Source organism: Propithecus coquereli, unplaced genomic scaffold (genome assembly GCF_000956105.1).
Source record: "Propithecus coquereli isolate 6110/MARCELLA unplaced genomic scaffold, Pcoq_1.0 Scaffold83, whole genome shotgun sequence".
Lineage (NCBI taxonomy): Eukaryota > Metazoa > Chordata > Mammalia > Primates > Indriidae > Propithecus > Propithecus coquereli.
The window spans coordinates 2,794,775-2,814,317 of record NW_012154507.1 but is presented as its reverse complement, the minus strand read 5'-3'; the positions used below and the strand labels follow the sequence as shown (position 1 = coordinate 2,814,317).

At 39.2% G+C, this 19,543-nt stretch overlaps 2 protein-coding genes across 3 annotated transcripts in view; both read right to left on the bottom strand.

Moving 5' to 3' along the window:
• Positions 1–535: 535 nt before the first annotated feature.
• TBPL2 (TATA box binding protein like 2) overlaps positions 536–19,543 on the bottom strand; it is a 26,411-nt gene continuing 7,403 nt past the window's right edge. Inside the window, exons 4-7 of the mRNA XM_012663738.1 lie at positions 18,137–18,228; positions 14,206–14,373; positions 8,906–9,000; positions 536–775 (exon numbers count right to left, since the gene is read on the bottom strand). Coding sequence (XP_012519192.1) covers positions 699–775; positions 8,906–9,000; positions 14,206–14,373; positions 18,137–18,228 — 432 coding nt within the window. The 3' untranslated portion in view covers positions 536–698. The remainder of the gene's footprint in view (positions 776–8,905; positions 9,001–14,205; positions 14,374–18,136; positions 18,229–19,543) is intronic.
• Positions 11,022–11,531, bottom strand: LOC105825871 (ubiquitin-conjugating enzyme E2 variant 1-like). 2 transcript variants are annotated; one of them, XM_012663776.1, is made up of 2 exons: positions 11,365–11,531; positions 11,022–11,238 (listed from the first exon to the last, which is right to left on the bottom strand). In XM_012663776.1, exons 1-2 carry the CDS (start codon positions 11,529–11,531, stop codon positions 11,109–11,111), a joined length of 297 nt encoding a protein of 98 aa, XP_012519230.1. In that variant the 3' UTR covers positions 11,022–11,108. The 2 variants fall into 2 exon arrangements, with proteins under 2 accessions (XP_012519230.1, XP_012519229.1); XM_012663775.1 differs by having other exon boundaries at positions 11,022–11,531.

Here is a 19,543-nt window from a genome sequence, read left to right as displayed (position 1 = left end):
AACTAGGTCTCGATTCCGAGTCCTTTGTTCCTCCATCTTGTTAGTCTTACCCATTTCATTTTAGTACAATTATGTAGGATTATAAAAGTAAGCAAAAGCAAAAAATTCCCTATGTTGTTTTCAAAATAGAGTTTACACTCTACTTGAATGGTTCCTGAAAGTTCAAGATTTTTAAGTGAGAAATCTTTTTGTCTGATCATTTCAAAAGGATTTTTGTTTTAAGGTTTTAGTTTTTTTTGTTTTATTTGTATTCTGACATCCTTCACAGTGCCTGTTACCTAATGGTCAGGATATGTTCAGTATTTTAAAAGGCCAAAAACAGACGTTCACTTCTATCCTGCTAGATGATGATTATCACAGATAGTATCTAGTTTATGCAGTTATTTGAAGCTTTCAAAGAACATGTTATTTAAGAACAGAGCCTTAAAGTTTTAATAATGCTATTGTATCATTCCAGCAAGGCTCTAAACCTCTCAAATTCTTAAATAAGTTACTTGATCAGTTTTTTAAATAACATACAAGAGTCATTTTTAGTAAGAAGTTTTCTTCATTTCTTAGGCATAGTTACTTACATAGAATTACCCTTTAACAAAGATATACTTGTAACATCTACAATTAAAGGTAGAAGAATCCAGCTGTTTGTGCTGGGCTTATGTACATATTCAAACTAGTATAATGTGAGGTGTTAAATGATACACTCAGGCTTTTCTAAAACCTTTCAGAATAGGATAGATGTTTTCAAATGCTTCATAGATCTCAGAACGTTCTTTGGCACCTATAAAGAAATCCAAGTTTATGTAATCTTCACTATAAAAATACCAAAATGTTCTTAACACTAAAATTTCATTGTGTCATCTCCAGTTACTTTTAATATGATGAGATGTCTTTAACTTACCTGAGTTTATTCTGGGTAAAGAATTTGGCAACTAAAGCCACATTCCCACAAAACACATACTCTCCAGCAGAGTTTTTAGAACTTCTGCTATGTGAGTGTGGTCTTTAGACACACGGTGCTCAGTACGAAATATGGAATGTTATCTCTAAGTATGCCACAACTATGACCCTAGAGTGAACAGTACACGCGGGCCAGTTAGGTACCAGCAAAGGGGACTTCCTTTGATCTACTCATCTCTAGTTAACATCTTGGTTCCCTAATATTAACTAACAGATTGAGGAAAACTGGAGCTATTCTAGAGTTTTAAATTTCAGTGCGTGGGGAGGGATTATTAGAAGGAAAAGATGTACCACTGTCTGTCTTAGAGTCCTAGGTTCCAAGAGATGTTTTATCATAATATAACTGCTTTAGGAATTATAGGGATTAAAAAAAAAACCCATGAATTAGGGCTCACACCTGTAATGCCAGTACTTTGGGAAGCAGGAAGATCACTTGAGGCCAGGAGTTCGAGACCAACTGGGCAACATATTGAGACCCCTTCTCTACTAAAAATAGTTTAAGAATTGGCCAGGCGCAATAGTGTGTGCCTGTAGTGCCAGCTACTTGAGAGGCTGAGGTGGGAGGATTGCTTGAGCCCAGGAGGTCAAGGTTGCATTGAGCTACATTAGCACCACTGCACTCTAGCCTGGGCAACAGAGCAAGACCCTATCTCAAAAAACAAAAACTCCCACAAAACATGAATTAGATACAGTCTTCATGCTTGAGAAATATTAGTCCTTATTCATCTCAACCACCACCACTACCCACCATTACCTCCACCTTCAAAGTTATACAGGTACATCATGCTAAGGGTTATAGACTAGAACTACTTATTTTATGGAGCTTGAGCTAATCAGGACACTATTATCTGATTTTTTTGTGGGCTGGAGGCAAGGAAGGAAGGAGGTTAATGAAAGGAATATAAAAACTGTTAGCAAGAAGAGAAATGGAAGATACCCGAGTTGATAAAGACCCTTCCTTAAGAGCTATAAAGTTGGGGAAGAGAAAGGCTACAGTAATAGAGCAGAAATAATCTGAGAAGTGGTTATCTGGTTTAATTACAGGACTAATGAGAAGAAATTACCAAAAGGAGGTACAACAGATTTGAGAAGCCAGTGGAAAATTAGGACCAGTACTTGGGGATGCTAGCAGTAACATTGCTTCAGAGCAGGAGTTCAAGACCAGACTGGCAACATAGTGAGACCCTGTCTCTACAAAAAAATTAAAAAATAGAATTAAAGATGAGGTTTTTTTTTAAAAAAAGGAAAATAAGTGATAGCAAAAATGTGGAGAAATTAGAAGCGCCAGACATTGTTGGTGGAAATATAAAATGGTTCAGCTGCTGGAAAACACTTTGGTGGTTCTTAAAGAAGTTATAGAATGAGCACATGACTCAGCCCATCACTGCAGGTAAATATCCCCCCAAATTGAGAAGAGATACTCAAATAACACGCTTTTTCATTGCAGTGCTGTTCAAATGGCCAAAAGGTGGAAACAGCCTAAATGCCCATCCACAGATAAAAATTTGTAGTATATACATACATTACTCATCCATGAAAAGAAATGAAGTACTGACACATGCTACAATGTGGATGAACCTTAAAAGCATGCTAAGTGAAAGAAGACAGACACAAAAATCCACATATTATGATTCCATTTATATGAAATATCCAGAATAGCTACATCTGTAGAGAGAATACAGATTGGTGGTTTTCAGGGGCTGGGGGAAGAAGGAAATGGGGACAAACTGTTTAATAATACAGGATTTTATTTTGGAGCAATGGAAATGTTTTAGAACTAGGTAGAGGTAGCGGTGCATTCACATTTCACATTGTGAATGTTCTAAATGCCACTGAACTGTTCACTTTAAAATGGTTAAATTTGTTTGTGAATTCCCCTCAAGTTTAAAAAATTAAAGAATCAAATATGAAGTCCTTATAAGCTTAATTTTTTTAAGAGGTAAGGGTGAAAAGTTACTTATTCATGGCCAAGGAGTTTACTATCTCTGGGTCTCCACCCACAAGGATGGGAGGTGGAGAGGAGGGCGTGTTACTGACTTAGATAAGAGAAACTCTACTTTTTGGGTAGGAAAAACCCCTTAAGTCTCAGCAGATTTTAGTTATAGCACTAAAATTTTAGTTTCTAAAAAGATTAGTTTTGTAGAAACCAAAAAGTGAGTTGGTGAAGCAGTAAGACCATTATAAAGGGAGACTCCCCACCTCGGTTTTATGGACTTTTTTGGCTTCTGTATACATTTGTCTGGGACAACCTTCTTGTTAGACAGTGAAACATAATAGGTACAGCAAACACACACCTGCTCCCCCACCCCCCAGGAAAAACCAAACCAAGGTTCTTCTTACATCTAAGGAACAGTGTCCAGGTCCAGTATTTTGGACAACCATGTACTTTACCTTTTTTTCCATAACACTTTTACATGTGTAAAAAAAAAAATCATACATGAGAGTATTGCATTCAAGCACAAAGAGTATACTACCTGGAGTCCCCTGGGGAGCAGAAAATACCCATTGTCCAAGAGGGAATGGACACTGCAAGTGATCGTTATTACATATCATAGAAATACTATTTTAGACACAAAGGGCTTTAGGGAAATTAGTACAATTTCCTCATTTCATAGATAGGCAAAATGAGGCCAAGAAATTGGTATTACCTGAACCATAAAGTAGCAGCTGTGCAAGAGAAGCTCATGTATCCAGTGCTCCTTCCTTTACACCAAAAGTCATCAAATAAACATTGCTAGTATTTGTAGCTGGGTGTTAAAATGTGGGGATTTGGTCAATTTAATCAAACATTAGTCACTGAAATATTGGTATCAAAACTTTCAAAGAGCCTAAACTGGCCCCATAGTCCTATTAATAAGTAAATAATGAAAAACCTTAATTTGTAGCACCAGACTCCAATTAGATGACTCTTGCCTTTTAAGCTAAACTTACCATTCCTTTTCTTCAGGCTGTAATGACTGCAACTTTGAGGAACAAACACCATTGCTCACCTTGGTGACTGAGGTGGGAGTGGTGTGGCCTCGTGTACCAGAGAAAGGACTGGCTTTCAGATCACACAACCTGGGCTCAAACGCCGGCTCTACCACTAGCTAGCTTTGAAATAACAGAAAAATCAATTACTCAACCTCTTTTTGGTTTCCTTACCTGTAAAATAAGGACAATAGGCCTTCTCAGATTTGCGATAAGGGTTATGTGAACTAAGGTTTGTAGAAGTCCACAACATTTTATAAAAACCAAAGCCATTTTACTGGCATGGCTAGTCCAAGTACACACAGCTCGTGTGATGACTTGGTTCTGTAAGAGCCCAGTGACACGTAATCTGCCACGTTCAGCAGGGCTGGATTCCAGTCAGATGGGAAGTATGTTATATTCACCTTTGTATCCTCAGCACCTAACAGTACACGTACATGGTAGGCATCCAAAATTTACTAAATATCTGCCATTTGTCAATAAGGCTCTAAGCTCATCCCTGCCTTTTAGCCAGCCCAATAATGGCCTCCAATACTACTTGGATTTTCCAATTCTGTTCTTACACCAAGTCATAACTGCACATCTTATTTTCCCAAGTGACGCCACATTTGTGTGCAAACAAGTCAGAATCTTACACATTTAAAAACGTGTACCCTCGAGGCCCTCCTTTTACGGTATATACAAGCTTGCTATTGGGGGGGATTAACGGTAATAATTGACAGGGATATTCTTTTGTGTCCCTGGCCTGCTCACTTGCTGGTCAGTCTGGACATTTTCCTGCTGCCCTCTGGCCTACTCATTTCCAAGAGCCACTGATGTTGAGCTGACTGAGAGTGGCCCTCAGGAACGACGACCCAGCTTCTTAGTCATTTATGCTGGAGGAAAATAAGTAGATGTGAAGCATTTTACAAAAGCCTCTTAAGACATCACGTTCCCATATCAGGGGAAGGCATCACGGCAACATTCCAGTCTTTTGCAGTGATAGAAAAAAGCCAGGCGAGTGGGTTTCCACTGAGGTAATAGCTAATGTTGATACCATGTGCCAGGCACTGTTTTCTGCTTCCTTGCCACACTTAGGAGGTAGTTTCTATGGCCATCTGCATCTTATGTATGTGGAAACCAAGGTGGAGAACTTAAACTCACCCAAGGTTACACAGCCAAAGAATGGTAGAGCCTGGATTCAAACCGGACAATTGGTCTCCAGTCCATCTTTTTAGCCACCACACCTGCTGACTCTCACTACTAAGAGTAGTGATCATTCCTTCAGGCGACAAGGAAGGTAGGTGTACAGGAGACCACACAGGTGTTTTCATAGACTTCTAAATTGCCAGGAGACAGAGCGAGTACAGTGGGGGTGGTTCTGAGGCCAGGCCGTTTACATTCCCACTGCACTGTATCACATGAAGCTTCTTGACGTTGCTAAGGTTACTAAACCTCTCTATTGTCCCCATTTTATGAGTGAGGAAACTGAGGCACAAAGTTCAACCTCAGAGTTAACTAGGCACCACGTAAAAATTCTTCCTTATTTTAGCACAGTGCCTGGCACGTGAGTCCCCAACACATGTTAACTATTATTATGCCTGATCTTAGAAGTGAAAGTTGACATATTTGCTGTTTGTTGTATATTATTCCAGCAGAACCTAGCTCTACTGTTAATTTTACTATGGTTTGGGAAAAGAAATGGGTCCTAAATGTCACACCAGTCATAGAAAACAAGCACAGACCTGGGAAAATGGTGTAAGCTTGGTCCAAGTCCCACTGTCTTCTGCTCAGGGACCATAACTACATAGGACAGCAGGTCCTCTTTGTCTTCGGCTCACTTAACTATAATCAGAACAATTCAGAAGTAGGCTTGGACATGGTGGTTGCAGCTTTGGTACCTCAGGGGAGTAAGGATTTTACACGGATAAATTATTTTCAAAGGCCCTGCAAATGGCACATGATATAATGGTTTCAAATTACTGCACATTTGTACTATGAGCATTGGTGTTCTATAGTTCCTACCTAGGCTAGAGCCAGACTCCATTATCTTCTACAGTCAAACTCAAGTGCATTTGTAATTTCAACATTTTGCCATTTTCTAGTCAAAAGTTATCCTTGTTGGGACCTTGCTTTCAGAATATCTCTGCAGAATGCCTGGTCTTGCCAGGTGGCACTAGACCACGTGTGAGCCTCTGGACTCCATGGGACAATTCAAGCGTCTCCAGCTTCAATTTAGGGGCGAGGCTAAAAGAAGACTGTCTTGGTCCCTTTCCCCAGGTGTGAGCCCTTGAGTTATTAATCCCTGTGCAGGTGAAAAGAGTCTCTAGGTACCTAAGATTAAGGAATAAGGAATATTTGTCTTCTAAGGTTGAGGCAAAAGCAACAAACCATATAAGGTCTAGGCAAGGTAGTTTAAGACAATATGACATAAACAGGTAGAACCCCAACAGATTATAATTATTTATTTCAGTGGTAAGTTATGACTTTTACTTAATAATATAAGCAGAATTTGGATTTCAGTTAATATATTTCATCCCTTCCTCCAGAAAAGTGATGATCCACATCTTGCAAGAATGAAGAAATTTAAATTTGCCTATTCTGTGTGTTTAGCAAAAACCAAGGGCAGTGTACTATGTGGTCTTCAGTAGTTCGTGCTAGTGACAGTCCTTTACATTTGTGATTTGAAAATTCTAGCAAATGTGTACATGAAAGCATTTAAAGAAATTTGGGGTAAATGGAAAGCTGATCTGAGTTAAGGATATGTAAAGAAACCTATAATAGGAACTTCGCCTATACTTGGCAATTTACACTTTTAATAAGATTGATTTGTAACAATACATAGTACATATATGAAAGTATCCTTCCAAGGGTCTTGAAAAATTTGTTTCCTTAAGTAGGGTATATATGTGGCTACGATATCTCTACTATTCAATTTACTTGGCAGGTTTTACCACCTTCCTCTAGGACAGAGAGAGGTAAACTTCTTTAGTCTCTAGGGGGTATTAATTACTTAGACTCTTAAATTGGTGGCATATAAGCAACTGTAGTTTTGCAAAGGTTCTTGGATTCCAAACAGACTCTCCCCACTTTGAAGACACATCAAGTTATTTCCTAGAGAAAAGCAAACTATAGAACTCTACTGAGAGTTATGAGACTTAAGAACAGACATTTCATTCTGCTGGATGCTGATTTTTTTTTTTTTTTTGACACAGAGTCTTGCTCTGTTGCCCTAAGTAGAGTACAGTGGTGTCATCATAGCTCCCTGAAACCTCCAACTCCTGGGCTCAAGCGATCCTTCTGCCCCAGCCTCAGAGTAGCTGGGACTACAGGCATGCGCCACCACACCCGGCTAATTTTTTACTCTTTTTGGTAGAAACAAGGTCTCACTCTTGCTCAGGCTAGTCTGGAGCTCCTGAGCTCAAGTGATCCTCCTGCCTCAGCCTCCCATAGTCCTAGGATTACAGGTATGAGCCACCATACCTGGCCAACTATCAATCTTTAACTAATTCAAGTAATAAAAAAAAAATTTTTTTTTAGATTGAACAAGATTTTATAGAATTCTGAAGTTTATTTGGAAGAATATTCAAGAGGAGCTAAACATAAAAAGAGAAGTAATGAGGGGAAATTGGCCCTATGAGCTATAGAGAGCATGAGAAAGAGCTGCAGTGGGGTAAGTGTGATAGTGTGCCATACCAACTTGGCATTCATTTTGGTAGAGAAGAGTAAAATGTGTAAAAATCAGACAAAACTAGACAAAAATAGCAAACTTTGGTAAGAATGGCATGGAAAAGAGTTTCAAACTATTCCCTCAAGAATTTTTTAAGACCCTTTTTGTAAAAATTGGCAAAAATAAGTCAACTGGACAAAGTCACAAATGTAGCAAGGAGTAACTATCTTTAACAGTTTTCTGGTGAACTCATACAAAAATTCCTAGGAAAAAACTAATAAAAACTAAGTAGACAAAAAGATAAGTTATTTATACACTTTTACAAGAGATAAGATGCTATATATTGGATATGGTGAAAGGTGATTGATTTCTATTTCCGATTACAAGTTAAAGCAGTGAGTTAATTTTCATCTATAAAGTCTTCTTTTGTACCATTTTGTTTTAAATGCTGCTGAGCGTTTGGTAAAAGATATTTAGATACACTGCTGGTAGGAACATATGATATAGGAGAACTGTACTGTACATCCTTGTAAAAGAATTTGGCGATTGTACTAAGAATAAAATGGTTATGTCCTTAAAGTCTCATTTTTGAGCATCCACGCTAACGATTCTCCACACTTCAAAACAGCCAGATGTCTGTGCCATTTGTAAACACCAAACAAAAAAGGAACATCTGTATCTCTGACAATGGCATAATAAATTTGATTCATGACATCTTAGAATGGGGTCAGGAAATATAGGCCTGCTGGCCAAAGCCAGCCTGCTGCCTGTCCTTGTAAGCCTGTCAGCTAAGAATGTTTATATTTTAAGTGATTAGGAAAAAAAATATGACATGACACATGTAAGTTATGTGAATGATATGAAATTCGCATTTCAGAGTCCCTTCCTTTACGTAGTGTCCATAGCTGCTTTCGCACCACAATGGCAGAGTTCAGTAGTTGCAGCAGACCTTATGACTCACAAAGCCTTAAATATTTAGTATTTGGCCCTTTACTGAAAAGTTTGCTGAACGCTGTGTTAGAACATTGTGCAGCCATTAAAAGCTTTCATGAAGGGTTTGTAACAATGAATTAAGCTGTATATATTCTAATGATTTTTTCAAAAGCACAATGTAAAGATGAAATACATATCAAAACAATGACTTTTTCATATTTCTGTAATTTTAGGTATTGGGACGGGGTGATGTTATATTCTTTTCTACTTTTCATTTTTCCAGGCATTCTATAATAGCAAGAATTACTTTATAATAATGAACAAAGCTATTTAAGAGGAAAAGCAAAGTACATGCACAACTATTGAATTCTATGAAAGTCATGAAATCTCAGGACTTACCTGTCAACACAACTTTTCCAGATACAAAGATAAGCAACACAATTCGTGGTTTTACCATTCTATAAATAAGGCCAGGAAACAGTTCAGGTTCATAACTGTTAAGAAATAAAAGGAAAAAGTTAACACTAGCACTATTCAACTACTTTTCCATAACATTCAAGACCCAGTATATTAAAGTGCATATTAGAGCAGTTGTAAGTAGGTTAGCTATTTTACCAAAAACCTTTTGGTTATCTTGATGAAAGAGTCTTGAGTTTCCTAGGTAATATCTTATGGCAATCAAGTACAGAATTAATTTTTGGTCATAATTTTTTTTCAAGGGCAAGCCATCTTAGATTATTAGAAATTAAGGTGACTTAGGGTATCAGATGTATTAAGATCTTATTGGTTAAACGTTCTCCATCTTTCCAAAAAAGTCTGTCAATAAGAGTACATAGCCATATTTTTCTGGATTTTTCCAAGTTTACCAATAATACATTTTATAAGCATTTATAAACTGCTAAAATTAAACATATTTGGCAACTAGAACCTACAAAAATTTTTAGACCACTGCTATTCGTTTTTGGACAGGTGCTATATAAACAGAAAGTTTAACCATCCTAAGTTTTCAAAATTCAGGATTTGTTCCTATAAATAGTAACTCATTCATATTTATTACTAATTGTGACTTGGTTTATCCAAGGAGCAAAGGATGAAGGAGCTTAAGAACTGCTTCTCCACACTCTGGCCTAGAGAAGAGGACAGATTTCTAGAAGGGTTGTGGAACCTACCAAAAAGAAGTCAGGAGGTCAGGGGAAGCTGATAAAATAAAACTATTTTCAAAATAACGGCTAATGGACAAGAGATATAAAAAGACGTACAAGAAATGGAACACTATAGTACACATGAATCTTTGCGCTTAAAGGCTGAATCCAGACCACGTGGAAAAGCTCCGTTCAGTTCTTGTTATGAGCAAGACCCATAACGGCAGATGTGAAACCTCATTGGCACCAGAAAGGTACATCCCCGTGGTATGGCTACCCTTCTAAGTATGAATGGACTGGTCTTTCTGGAACATCACACTCTGCCTTCTTGCAGGATGTCCATCAAGGCTTCCACCCACTTCCCCACACTGGGGAGACCATGATACAAGCTGGAACCCAGAAAAACCCACCAGGAGCCATGAGGTCCATGCCAAGAAAATGAGGGCTGGGGATGCAGAAGAAGATTTTCATTTGATCTTCCAGCCTAATCTTAGGGCTCCAAGAGGGAAGAGAGAAAACAAACAATTTTGCTACGTAAATGGTGAACTGAATTTGGCTTTCAGAACCAAAGTCTTAAAGTTACCTGCATAATGAATTCCTGATTAAAGATTTAATTTTATCTATTCTCTGCCTCATTCCAAAAGAAGGGTAAAGCAGAGAAAAAGACTGGTTTTGGTTAGGGATGGAGAACATTTCATAGAGATTTAGAATATCAAACACATGCCGATTTCTTGACCAACACAACTTTAACTCATTCTTCAAGTTTCGACCTTCAATGTCACTTCCCCCAGGGAGAGATCTCCTTGGCCTCCACCCACCCCCAGTTACATTAAGTGCCCTGTTTTATGGTCCCATAACCCCCTGAGAGGCTTTAACTACACAGGTATCATATTTCATTATTGTCATGGACCTATCTGGTTTTGTTATAGCACAACTTATTTCAGATGGACAAAAATTAGTATCATTTATAGTATCTTAAGACAAATTGCCTTTGAATAGGAGCTTCCTTTCCAGTACTTTTTTTTTTTTTTTTTTTTTAAAGACAGAGTCTCACTGTTGCCTGGGCTAGAGTGCCGTGGCATTAGCCTAGCTCACAGCAACCTCAAACTCCTGGGCTCGAGCAATCCTTCTGCCTCAGCCTCCTGAGTAGCTGGGACTACAGGCATGCGCCACCATGCCTCGCTAATTTTTTCTATATATTTTAGTTGTCTAATTTCTATTTTTATTAGACACAGGGTCTCGCTCTTGCTCAGGCTGGTCTCGAACTCCTGACCTCGAGTGATCCTCTCGCCTCGGTCTCCAAGAGTGCTAGGGTTACAGGCGTGAGCCACCACGCCTGGCCCCTTTCCAGTACTTTGAGGTCTACAAGATGTATCTAAAAAATTAACTACTGTGGAAAATGAAGACTGCTTAAATCAATTAGGGGGGAAGGGGAAGGGCCTGTGGTTTTTCTTTTATGGTTAATTGCTGTAACACTGTCCTTCAGGCAGCTGAGGGAGTTTCATATTTTCTTTAGACATCATTAGGACAACTTTGCCACTATATGAATTCTGCCATTTTGCTAGCACTGATATGGCTCTTGGGTCCACCACTCCATTAGAACTATTAACTCCATTCATATTAATTTTTGTTACAAATCTTACAAAGGTGGGTGCTTCTGAGTATTTAGGTCCACATTCTGTTTTAAGGCTGAATATTCGGTTTTCATAGATTGTTCTTGCAGGCCCAATTATCATCCCTGTCCATCTTGTAAGCATGTCTTTGTCATCTTCTAGACCCCAGCTAACTGTGCCATCTCCTTCTCCTTTCTGCCCTTCTTCAAGGCCTTCCCACAGTTGGAAATTGCGAGGGACTTTTACTCCAGAGTCTGCGGTGGCTGCCATCTCGTGTTGCTGTTGCTTGAAGGCTAATTTTTCCTTTTAGACACCGAGCTTTATGCGGGCGAGGGACTGCAGTTACATAGCTTGCTATCATCACCTTCACTTGTGCTACATGGTGGTCACCTAGATTTTATTCACTTAATATTTGTTATCAGGATATCTTTGAATTAAAAATTGGAGCAAAGAGGGGAAAAATATACATAGAAAACTGAAGATGAGGCCGGACGCGGTGGCTCATGCCTGTAATCCGAGCACTCTGGGAGGCCGAGGTGGGAGGATCCCTAGAGCTCAGGGGTTCGAGATCAGCCTGAGCAAGAGCAAGACCTCATCTCTACTAAAAATAGAAAGAAATTAGCCGGACAACTAAAAATATATATAGAAAAAATTAGCCAGGCATGGTGGCGCGTGCCTGTAGTCCCAGCTACTTGGGAGGCCGAGGCAGGAGGATCACTTGAGCCCAGGAGTTTGAGGTTGCTGTGAGCTAGGCTAACACCATGACACTCTAGCCCAGGCAACAGAGTGAGACTCTGTCTCAAAAAACAAACAAACAAACAAAAAACCTAAAGATGATGGCACAGAAAGATTGATGGAGAAGGTGCCCAGTAACAAAAGGAGATACTTGTATCATTAGATGTTGGTATACAAATTCACAGAACCTGGGGAATTAAATGAACTTGAGGTTTTAACACAAGGCAAACTTGACCTGACAGTTATAATAGTGTGAAGTGTGCTATAGTTCCCCACAGATCTACAGGCAATTAGAGAGTCCTCATGTTAAAGATTCAAACCTGCTGAGAAAGAGATGTTTTTAATGCCCCCGGTGTTGAGAATACACACATTGGAGTTGTAACCCACAACCTGGGGGTAAAGGCTGGATGGAGAGTATGTAGGGAAGCAAGAATGAGACTAGAAATAGACAGCCGTGGGAATGCAAAGCAATTAATTAATTGCAATTAATTAATCCCGGCAAGATTAAAAAAAAAAAGATGGGTGAGATCATAAAACTGGCCCAGGAGGAAGATACAACAGGGATGGGCCCACTTCAAGTGGCTAAAAGCAGTGCGTCTGATGAATTCTCATTGTGCTCTACGGGAAATTTATCTTTCAGAAGGTAGCAGTAGTAACAAGGGGCACTCCTACTCTAGACTTAAATCTCCTTTGCGAGGAAGCTGCTGTTGGTAAGAAATGAAGGGAAACTCGGAAGAAACTGCACGCATCATTTTAGAGCCCTAAATGGCCAGACCGGAGAATGCCAAGTCTAACATCAACATGCGCGTTGGAGTTCAGGCAGAGCTACTGTAAATGTTCAGAGTAAGTTGATTTGGAGGAAGATAGGCTGGAGGCCTGAGACTTGAGTCTGGAAGATGAGATGGCTTAAGATGAGATGGAGGGACTCTTAAAAATGAAGGTTTCACTGTGAATCTGCAAATTATCCCAAGATTGAAGACAGACAGATACCTAAGAGGCAATATGCCTTACATAGCAGGGAGACTTCACAGTGTGCTCAGATTTTAGAAAAATGGGGTCTCTCAGAGGCACTCGATAATATGTTGAAAAAACTGATGAAGCAAATACCATCAGAAAAATAAACACTGTCTAATTCATGTCATAAAAGCTATATCTCAGAATGAACCAGAATTTTTTTTTTAAGTGTTCAGAAAAACAAAGCAATTTTTAACTTCTGTTCAGATCATATCTAAACCAAAAGCCAACAAATGTCAGGGAAGCACAGTTATATGATCCCCATCTACACTATTAAACAGGATGCCTGCTAGATTGCAAAGAGGGTAAAAAATGTTAGAATGAAAGCACTTAAATTCAAGCTTGATCAAGAGAATTTAAGAGCATCTGTGATCCTAAACCAAGCCAAATGCTTTGACCCAGGTGTGTATCTTAGCAGGCAGAGGGATTTGGTGTTTATCAGTCAACCTCCACCACTGCACTCCGAGGGCCTGTGCTGGACGCTGGACGGGAGAAGCGCCAGAGCAGCTGGGGCGGGGGAGGCGCAGTGGCTGTTGAGATGGGAAGTCTGAAGGAAGGCAGGCTGGAGATAGTCCCTGAGGAAGAGGAATGAATACACGTAGGATGATGCTGAGACGGGGGCTACAACTACACACACAACCTCACCCCAGTCAAACAAGATAGGATGCAAACTAGATAGGATTGCTTGCACAGAACGTGCTACAGCCATTTTTCTTCATCTTCTCTCCAGCCTTTTCTCCCCTCACCACCTGTCAGCTCCTCCCTCCTGGCCTCACCCACCTCACACGCCTTTTCTTGCCAGTGCCATCACAAGCCATGTGTGCGATATTGTAAGTCTACAGATCAGGTCTCGCCCTTCAGGCCTCTGGCCAGCAGCAATGGCATCACCTGTGAGCTTTAAGACTGCAAATTCAAGCAAAATCTCTGGTAATGAAGCCCAGCCAGGAAGGTGTGTTTTAATAAATTGTATTATAATCACCCAGACAGCTTAAGTTCGAGAACCACTGTTTCAAAAGATTGAGCATATATGGTCACCTGTGAGGACTCAGGCGTAGCATATTAACCTTTTTGCCTACAGTGTCCCACCCCCTTTTAAAAAAAATCAACTTTCCCTGGAAAATACATCATATAAATGGCCCATCATGTAACTTGAATATCTTGGTAAACTCAAAGTTAGGCTACATAACCACCATACCTACTGAACTGCTGGTGGGTTAGCACCAAACCCTCCAGCCTGATGGAGAATCTCACATCACAGCTTCCAACCATGTTCTGAATTTTAAAATCGAGGAATCTGGCAGGGAACCCAAGCTTCTGCACGATACGGGCATACTTTCTCGCTGCAAGTCGAGACTGCTCTTCACTGGGGAGGGACAAATGTTTACAGATATCTTAATTACTACGTCCTCTACTTGTGTTGCAGTCACTTTCCTGGTTGTATTGTTACCATTTGTACCATGTTTATCTTTCAGTGTAGACTGTGAAACTAGGCTTTGTGAGAAGGACTTACCTCCCATACTTTTGTCCCTAGCACCTTGTAAACTGTCTGGTACAATGTACACTGGTTGAACTGAACCATAAACAAATTTGTCTTAATTTGTCACCTTTCGCATAGAAGGTACTTTTTCCTTTAAAGTGCTATTCGATAAAGTTATTCAACTGGTTCTCAAAGTGTGTCCTCACACCAGCAGCATCACCTGGGGACTTCTTAGAAATGCAAAGCCCCAGGTTGCAGAAACTCTGGGAACTCAGCAATCTGTTTTAACAGGCTCTCTAGGCAACTGTGATGCTCACAACATTTGAGAACCATCCATTTGGTCTCAAAGTGTGTGCCATTTAGATGGGAACAGCAGCAAAAATGACACATGCATACAAAAGAAATCCACATGAGGTAAGATATGTGCTAATCATGGGGCACAGACAAGATATCAGTTTTAGGTCTTTACGGAACGAATTGTCCAGAACAATAATATTAAAATACCTCAAAACCTGCCTAGTTTTGCTCAGGCTTTTTCACACAATTGTCATTCAATGCATACCCAACATGAGAAAGGAAGGACATAGCCACAAAGGTGGATGAATTTCTTCAAGTGTTTGTCCTCCTCCAACCCTAAGTTCATGTCAGAGAGTGTGAAGTCCTGAGACGTGAGGCTCCATTTTTCATTAGATACTTTGCACCAGTTATTGCCAAAACAAAACAGTGAGTAGCAGGGGGTTTCACGGGGGCAACACCTGGTGAGTGAATCTGGTGAATTTCACCCTTATGGGTTATCCCCATGTTACCTTGTAATCCAGAAGTACTGAAAGAAAAGCCAGTTTAAACTTGTTTGCTTGGACCAAAAGAAGTGTTTGATTCTCTTGTTTCGATCCTTCACCAACACTGCCCCCTCTCATGTGTATTAATTACATCATATATACTTCACGTCATTTAACGTTGATTCTCCTCACCTACTTCTAACTCCTGAGATGTCCTTAGCAAGGCCCTGTCCCCACGTTAGCAGCGAAACCGTTTCCACTTTGAACATTTTGCCTGACTTATTTCCCAAACATAAATATGTCCAAATTCTAACAGTTTGTGTAGTCCTGTACTTTTTCAGGATATCAACTGTGATATCCTGAGAAGGACACACAGAAGTTCCTATTGAAACAACTAGTAGTTGAAAGTCTACATACATGTTCATTGTGCAAACATTAGAAAATAGATTAAAAACCTTGAAATCTCAGAGGTGGCTCATGCCTGTAATCCTAGCACTCTGGTAGGCTGTGGCAGGAGGATCGCTTGAGACCAGCCTGAGCAACATGGGAAGACCCTGTCTCTACAAAAAATAAAAAAAAGTTAGCTGGGTGTGGTGGTGCATGCCTGTAGAACCAGCTACTCGGGAGGCTGAGGCAGTAGGATGACTTGATCCCGGGAGTTTGAGGTTGCGGTGAGCTATGATGCCACTGCTCTCCAGCCTGGGTGACAGAACGGGACTCTGTCTCAAAACAAAACGAAACAAAACTCCAAAAAAACCCTTGAAATCTCATATTCAGTGGGTGTTAACCACTTAAATTTGACCTTCTGCACTTTTCCTATGCAAACAGGTATTCCTCGCTCTTGCTATTACAACTGAAGAATAGGTTTAGATAAAGTTTTGGGGATAATATTGGTGTCTCTTTTACTAACCAGATTCTCACAACTCACTACAAATATATTTGGATAACAATTATCTCCTGTTATCTGAACTCACTAACCAAGCTTTCACTATCTGATTTTAGTGAACCAAATAAATTCAGATAGGGAAAGATATTCATGGATGTTTGCACAGTATGAGCATATTTTACAATGAAAGTTGTATCGTAAACCTGCAATTTAGTTTCCTACTCCCATCCCACACCAGCTTAACACCATGTGACCATCTTTCCAATGTATGTGTGTATGTATATGGCTGATAAAATTTCACTTTATGATTTAAAATCAAAACCTATTAGATATTTAATATTTAGATATGTGGTTTTCCCTGTTTTAAACAATGCTGAAATGAACATGTTTGCAGACATATGCACAATTATCCAATAGTCACTTAAAAACAGAGATTTCTGGGACCAGGGATCCAAAGATCAATAGAAGAGAAAATCCAAAAATTTACTCAGACACATGTCAAGAACTTAATATGTAAAAACTGGGGGAAAATATGTAAAACTGGGGGAAAATGGAGTAAGAATGGATTCTTCGAAAAACGTATCCGAGCACTGACCAACCGTATTAAGAAAATTATCTTATATTGAAATAAGATTCTAGACCTGCTGTGTCCAATTAATTTACATTAAAAATTCAGCCCCCCAGTTGTATTAGCTGTATTTCAAGTGCTCAATAGCCACGTGTGACTAATAGCTACAACAATGGACAAATATAGAACATTTCCATCATTTAGAGAAAGCTCTAGATGAATCAAAATACCAACTATACCAATTATCCTTTCCCCAACATAAAGCAAGACTTAGAAAAGACTAGAAAGATATATGGAAGTCAATATTTACGTAATATTGTGCATGGGGAATGCATAGGCATGAAATCAAACATAGAAACAAGAAAAAATTAAATGACTATACACAAAAATATTTAAATTATGTTTAAAACACTATAAACAGTAATCTGGGAAAAATATTTACAGTATAAAATGGTGAAAATATTGAAATACAAAAAACTAACAACTGACAAATGCTTGAGTTGATGGATATCCCAATAACCCCAATTTGATTATTACACATTGTACGCCTGTATCAAAACATTACATGGGCCCCATAAATATATACAACTATTAGGTACCTATAATTTAAAAATGAAAATTAAAAATAAAACAAGAAGCTAACAAAAGACAAATATTTCCATAGAATATTGGATAAAAGACACAGTAAGCAGTTAACATGCTCATGAAGTTATTTAACCCCACTAGTAAATCAAATGTAAATTAAAAACTTTTGCCAATCAAATCAGCAAATATAAAAGAATATCGACACCCAGTGTTCACAGGAGAAAGTGAATACTTAGTACGTTTCTACAATGAGGAGAAATTGGCACAACCTTTCAAGGAGGATGATTTGCTACTTATCTTTTAACACTGACAGGGAAGAACAGCTCTCCCTGAAAGTTTTATGGTGAAAGAATGTATCTCAGCAGAGGGCTTCCTCTGTGTGAGATCCAGGAAAAGTGAGTCTTTACACGGATGCCTCCTGAGCTAATAGTCAAGAAATGTCTAATTTACCTCCTTTAGACAGTTCTAGCTATTTATCTGCAATAAGGAAAATCCACAATAACTACTACCCTAGGCTTATAACATGCTTTTATCATTACTGTAGCTTTAAAAAAACTAAAAAAAAAAAAAAAAAAATCTTAAAAACAAGTTGTAACAGCCCAGTTAAGTGCCCTCAGTTTAGAAACGGGGACTGTTAAATATGGGACATAAATCAGTATCATGAGACAGTGTTTTTTAACCCCCAAATTTGGCATTTCATGAAATTTACTCTTCAGGGAAAAAAAAAAAAAAAGAATTTTGCTTCTACCATGTGCTTTAGGACATCAATGCTCTGCTTCCTTGTTTTACACACTAAATTGTCTGGTAAGGAAGGAAGGTGGTTCCTCATACCTTTTGGCTCCCGTGCAGACCATCTTCCCAGAGCTGAATATGAGAGCTGTTGTCCTGGGCTCACGGATCCTCATTATAACAGCAGCAAACCTCTGTACACAGAAGCCAAAAAGAGAATTGGCCTCTGCTAGCAGTTAACACTATCCCAGTTAAAAAGCTGAGCTGGATATGAAAAAATCTTGAAGATACTAAGATCGGGTGGGACAACCAAATAATGTCTGGATCTATTCTTCCCTCATTTAGATTAACAAAATGACTATGATTCTAAAATGTACTTATTAAAAACATGCAAAAATAGTATCAGTAACTGCTAAAATTTGAGTGCCTGTTATATTTCAATCCCTATGCTAAAAGCTTTGCAGATTTTACCTCATTTATTCTCATGACAGGACTAACTTGAGTCATCCCCAGTTAGTACACAGGGAAACTAAGTTACTTAACCTCCAGCATTGCACAGGAAATGGCAAAGATTTAAAACCAAAGCTAATCAGACTCTGCTTTTCACTTTGACATACTTCTTTTTTCTTTCAAAGAATCTTCGAAGAAAAAAAAAATTAAGAGTAAGAAGTATGTTAAGGCCTGCCAAGACTCTAGAATGCACTAAAAAGCAGCCAAAATGTAGGACAGAATATGTATGATGATAGGCATACTAAAGGTGAATGACAGAAAGTTGACTTGTCAAGTTCTTCTCTGCCATAGTAGTTCTCCAAGTGTGGTCCCCAGAGCAGCAGCATTGGCAGCCCATCACAGACGTGAGGGGTGAGAGATACCAGTCCACCACATGGACTGGTCATCAAATGGCCTCCTCCTACTGGTCCTGCAGACACAACCTTTGCCCCTGCTCTGCTCCCCCATGAAGGTAGGGAGGAACGCGGGGTGGGTACTCTGCAAGGCTACAAGGTCCATGGGTCAGGGCTATTCCACAGAAGCATGGATTACTTCAAGGCCAGTGTCAGATCTGAAGTGCTGACAGGTAGAAGAACCCTGGCTCAGCACCACACAGAGTTGATCAAGTCCTATTAATGTTTTACAGGTGTTTCCTAAAAGGTAAAACTCTCACCCTGCATTCATGTTGCTAAATTTCTAAGGTACCGTAAGTGCCAAACCAGAATTTCCTCGAGTATCAGGTTTGGACAGATCTTATGTACTCTTCCCACCCTCTCCCCCAGCAAAAAAATAAAAATAAAAATAAAAAATAAAAAAAAATGAGGGGCCGAGGATAGTGAATAAAACATGCTTAAAATGCTGATTGTTCAGTAATGTCAATCATTGCTGCAGCTGTAAGAATCCTAGCTTGTCGTGTTTCTGTCCTCATCCTAGCTAGCTACACGAAATATAAAAAGCAAAAAAGCTATATTGTATTTGGGTAACATTCTGGTAACATCTAAATTGAGATGTCAGCAACAC